General features: G+C 42.4%; 2 protein-coding genes across 5 annotated transcripts in view; one reads left to right on the plus strand and one right to left on the minus strand.

Moving 5' to 3' along the window:
* The window catches only part of LOC122864990 (lamin-A-like), an 11,834-nt gene extending 10,642 nt beyond the window's left edge, over positions 1-1,192 (minus strand). Inside the window, exon 1 of one of the 3 annotated variants that reach the window (XM_044172857.1) lies at positions 1,176-1,192. The gene's annotated coding sequence lies outside the window, so the exon portion shown is untranslated. Of the gene's footprint in view, positions 1-861; positions 1,090-1,175 lie in introns of those variants that run through there. The other 2 variants (XM_044172858.1, XM_044172856.1) reach the window with 2 other exon arrangements.
* Positions 1-5,000, plus strand: part of usf2 (upstream transcription factor 2, c-fos interacting) — a 7,673-nt gene that overhangs the window by 394 nt on the left and 2,279 nt on the right. The window contains exons 1-9 of one of the 2 annotated variants that reach the window (XM_044172862.1): positions 1-721; positions 1,483-1,526; positions 1,774-1,889; positions 2,671-2,790; positions 3,221-3,380; positions 3,669-3,756; positions 4,026-4,070; positions 4,499-4,557; positions 4,793-4,884. The exon at positions 1-721 is cut by the window's left edge and continues 394 nt beyond it. In XM_044172862.1, the coding sequence (XP_044028797.1) occupies positions 684-721; positions 1,483-1,526; positions 1,774-1,889; positions 2,671-2,790; positions 3,221-3,380; positions 3,669-3,756; positions 4,026-4,070; positions 4,499-4,557; positions 4,793-4,884 (762 nt within the window). In that variant the 5' untranslated portion in view covers positions 1-683. The remainder of the gene's footprint in view (positions 722-1,482; positions 1,527-1,773; positions 1,890-2,670; positions 2,791-3,220; positions 3,381-3,668; positions 3,757-4,025; positions 4,071-4,498; positions 4,558-4,792; positions 4,885-5,000) is intronic. The other variant, XM_044172864.1, reaches the window with a different exon arrangement.

Genomic DNA, 5,000 nt, shown 5'->3' on the forward strand with positions numbered 1-5,000 from the left:
ATATATAACACTGATTCAAACGCTCAAGGCAAATAATCCATCCATATGCGAGATGAAATGCAGAAATAAACCGAGAACAGACGCGATCATCCGTTTCTAACCACCAAACTCTTTGCATCCGAGGAGTCGTGTGAACACTAGGTTACACTCTCTGAAATCTTACAAAGGCAAAGCAACCATTTCAGTAATTAAAAAAAACATTAACTTCATCTATAACAAAACGTACTAATAGTCCACTCCATATCTTATTGAGCGCATGTCGCAGCCCGCAGCTTAGCGCGGATAAACAGCAGCTGTGCGCAGCAGAGCAACAAAAAGGAAACCAAGGACAAAAAGATTTCCAACTAACTATTCTAAAGGAAATACTCTTATATCCGTGCATCCAGCAGCTGATCTAAAAGACTTTAACGATCTTGACCCCCCCGACCGGAGCACCACCATCTCTTGTGAAGCTGCGTAAAAAGCCGGAGTGTTTGGGGTTTTTTTTGTTGTTTTCCGCACAGACGCAGACGGCTCCGTCCTGCTCAGCAGCGGCCTCCATTTTAGCTCCTTGCCCGGTCGGTGCCTCACGTGTCCTGGACTGTCTTCCTCACATGACCCGTGTGTTTGTCCCCGTGATCAGCGCTTCCATCTCCGTAAATCAGTGTCGTTGAATATCGGCGTTTTACACCCGCAAAACCTTCATGGATATGCTGGAGCAGAGTCTGGACAGCTCGGCGAGGTGAGAGGCTGCTGCCCGCTTCCTGCTCAGCCATGGCTCCCACCACGGCCTAAAACCTTTTTCTCCTTGCAACGCAACGCTCTGTTAATAACCTGCATGCTCCAGATACTTTGAATATTTGTGCACTGTTTCGTTTTTACCTTCTGGTTGAATCAGTGCCTGTGCAGCTTGCGGGGATGATGCGTTTCGCTTCAGCATCCATAAAGACATTTTCAGCAGAAACTGTGCGCCCTTTTGCAGATCTGTAACATCACGATTACTGTTGTATTTCCCTGACAACAGAGGCAAATGCACAGCAGCAATTTGTGACTATGTTTCAGGGTAACATGTAATTGCACAGTGCTGTTACTGTACCTGATGCAGCTCTTTCAGGATTAACGTTACAATGCTTAAATTAAACTGCGGGGGGCGGCGAGGTTAGGAGTATTGTAGTTATTTGTGAAGTTTGTCTTACCATGTGCAGCTAATCAAACCACTTAGAGTTGAGTTTTAATTATCAAATAATTGTGATTTCCTTCCTGGAAGTTGCAGGAAACAGGATTTCTGTGACGCTTGCACGCCAGTTATTTATTACTTTATTTATGTCTTATCCATCATCTCCTCAGGTGGCCACCCGGGGGCGCTCTTCATCCACAGCTTTTTATGAGAGCTTGCTCCACATACTGAATAGATTGATGATAATTAATGATCTTATTTCTGAGAAATGCGCATGTTGGGTTCAGCTTGAAATTGACTTACTGGTGTTCTCTTTTTGTTTTCAGTCACGACAAACAGGAAACCGAAGAGGTGGTGCAGCTACAGGAAGGTGGGAGCCTCGTTTCTTCAGAGTCTGACAAGTGAAGCAAATAATCTGCTTCTTTTCTGAAAATAACATCTGGGATGCAAATTTAGGTTTTGCTTTTTTGACACATTGTAAGAACATTGAGTAAAATGTGTGCATGTCTGCGGTGATCGTCTGCAGAAATGCATCCACTCACTCCTTTTTTTTTTTTTGATGACTCTGCCTTAATGCTCAGTCCCAGATTTGAAACATGTTGACCTGTGTGTTGCAGGAGAGGGGGTGGGGACGGAGGAGCAGACTGCAGTGACCATCACCGGTGTCCCGCAGGCTGCGTTCGCTGACCACAATGTGCAGTACCAGTTCCGCACAGAGAACAGTGGAGGACAGGTGAGCGCGGGAGAACCTCTCTTCTGCACAACAATGTTAGTTAGTTAGTTAGTTAGTTAGTTAGTTAGTTAGTTAGTTAGTTAGCTTAGCTTCATATTCAGGAAGTCTCATTGAAGTCAAGAGAGACGGGAACATCACAATACACACAGTATACAACATCACAACAAGACAATTCAGTGACTCAAAGCAGTTATCACACACACTGATTAAAAGATTCACAAGTATTACTAAATATATCTATTAGCAAAACTTTCCCTCAGAGGAATGAGTTTGTCTAACGTGATGGAACGTGTCAGAAAATAAATTTTTCCCCATGCACACAGTCACTGTTCGGCTGAGGGGTCTAACTAACGGTTAACTTATGGTTGGAGTTCAGTGCGCTGTTGGATGATTAAATAAAATTATTCTTAGCAGTGTTCTCACCAGGCAATTTTGTAGTGATTCATTTTAATTATTGAAATAACCACACACCCCAAGCTGTCATTGGAAAACAAATGAGACAGATGTTAACACCTGATAACCGGTTACTCATGCTTAGAAGCTTAGCAAAACCAAATGAACTTTACATGATGCAAAGGTTAGGAGAAATGTTTATATGAGGGCCAAAGAAAGACTGTGGTGTCAGCAAGAGAGTAATGTCAAAAACTGCATGCTTAGCTGAAGTTGGTTATTTTTGTTAACAAGTTCTGGTTTCATTTTGAGTTAGTGGAGTAAAACCTACAAAATGTCTAAACGTGTGATCACCGCTTTTTGAAACTTATACTCTCTGCTCTGTCCCCAGGTGACTTATCGTGTGGTTCAGGTGACAGACGATCAATTAGAAGCAACAGCTGACGGGACTGGAGCTGTCAGCGTCGTCTCTACTGCAGCGTTTGCTGGAGCCCCTCAGGCAGTGGCACAGGTGAGTAAACGTACTGTGAGACTAAAGCAAGCATGTGATTTTTGTCTAATTCACAGACAAAGGCCTTTTACCTGTTGAGTTGACTATGTACTTCATATTTTGACATCAGCAACACCTAGATATGAAAATGTGTTGACTCATAGAGCACTCTTTAGTGCGTCCCACTATAACAGGACCCACAGCTTTGGTTTTTATTCCGCCTTTGTGCCTAGAACTACAGCAACACTTTTTTTTTGTTAAAAGCCTAAATTGATTGATTGAACTTGTTCTGCCTACACTATCCTTATAATCATAACTGAAAAAAATACAAATAAATTCAGAACCGCTACGGCAATTTAAACACATACAAAGAGATACACAGCCTTGCCATATATTATATATTAGTTGTTTACAGTTTGACCAACTTATCACTGACTCCACCTTTTGCCAGGCTGTTATCCAGAACCCTTTCAGCAACGGGGGCAGTCCTGGCGGGGAAACGGTGGGAGGGGAGACACGTTTCGCTTATTTCCCTGCCGCCACCGTCAGCGATGGAACCGCCACGGCCGTGTCGGTGCAGGCCACCGCCGACCCGATCACACAGGCAGGAGGTGAGAAGACAGCAGTGGCTTTGCTTCAAAATCATCTGGGGGGGGAAGTGACAACTTGTCTTACAAAATGAGGGACAGGACAGTATTCAATATATATGTCAACAGATTTTGTTGACATTTGCATGTGCACCATTAGGCTTCCATTATTATTTGCATTGTAAGAAATTCGTTTTTTCCTCTTTTCTTTATCTTCCTTTGACCCGGATCACATTCCTGATCCACCAATTTATAACTCAATCATCACTTGAGGATAGCTTTATTTTTCGTCATTTGTCTCTTAAAATCCAGGTCAGTTTTACGTGATGATGAGCCCCCCTGAGGTTCTGCAGACGACGGCCCCTCGTACCATTGCACCACGCACACACACCTACACTGCGTGAGTATAAGAAACCACATTCATGAAGTTACCAAATCACCATAACTCTCTCCCTACGTGTCTGGGTCTCTCCTCCACATTTTCTCACCCCTTTTCCTGTAACTTCACAGTGGATCGGATGTTCTTTACCTCTTCCTTCCTTTTTTGGAATGATTAGTTTTGTCATTGTGTGTACAAATGAAGATACAAAAAAAAAAAATCTATATCCATCATTTAAAACATCCAACATCTGAAAACCACACTCTGTCCTACTTACCTGCCATCCCCAGAGACCTTGGTGAAAGCGAGATGTTGCAGCATGGCAGTACAAACTGGTGAGAAGAACTTTCACATACGCCCCACCCTGCCCCCATCATGTGTTGTAGAGACAGACGTTTGGTGGCTCACTAATCAATCATAAGCATCCTTGTGTCATGAATTATATGTTGACAGGTTTAGCTAACAGGTAGCTTTAGGCTAGCAATGTCCTATGATGCATTCCTGTTAGCACAAATAAGGCTAATAGCAAATTATACATCCTAATTCAGTGGCTGGATCCCACAAACCTTCGGAGGACCTGAAGGTTCAGTTGTGTCTGCGCGACTAATAAAGACCAAAACTAATGGTGCATGTAGGCATTCCTCGACAACAAGGATTTTTAATTGTTAACTGGATTCTAGTTCAGGTGTTACAGATTTGGTTAATATTGAAAATCTGACATTCATAATTTCATTGTCAAATTAGTTTTGCTGTGTCTTTACAGGAAGGTGGAGGGTCCACGGGCGCCCAGAGATGAGAGGCGAAGAGCACAGCACAATGAAGGCATGTGGTCATTGGTGTCATGAGTGTTTGAAACTATTATGTCTTAATTCTGTCTTTGTTAGAGGTGATTGTTGAAGTTCACGTTTCCTTGTGTTTTGTAAATGTTACACAGGCAGTAGTTGCATGTTGATGTGTATTTATAGGACCTGAAAGTTTTCAGTTTGAAAGGGACTAATGATTCATCTCTTTAAAAATGTTATTTCCTGTTCAAATTAGTTTCTTTCTTTCTTTGCAGTGGAGAGGAGAAGAAGAGACAAGATTAACAACTGGATTGTCACACTTTCAAAAATCATCCCTGACTGCAGCGTAGACAGCAGAACTGGAGCGGTAAGTGCTGTACAAATAATCAGCCCTTAAAATAATGTTTTCTAAAAGCTCATATATTTTCCAAAGCATGTAAAATAATGACAGATGGCTATAACAACACGTGTCTTTTTGATTAG

The sequence above is a fragment of the Siniperca chuatsi genome, linkage group LG17, assembly GCF_020085105.1.
Source record: "Siniperca chuatsi isolate FFG_IHB_CAS linkage group LG17, ASM2008510v1, whole genome shotgun sequence".
NCBI lineage: Eukaryota > Metazoa > Chordata > Actinopteri > Centrarchiformes > Sinipercidae > Siniperca > Siniperca chuatsi.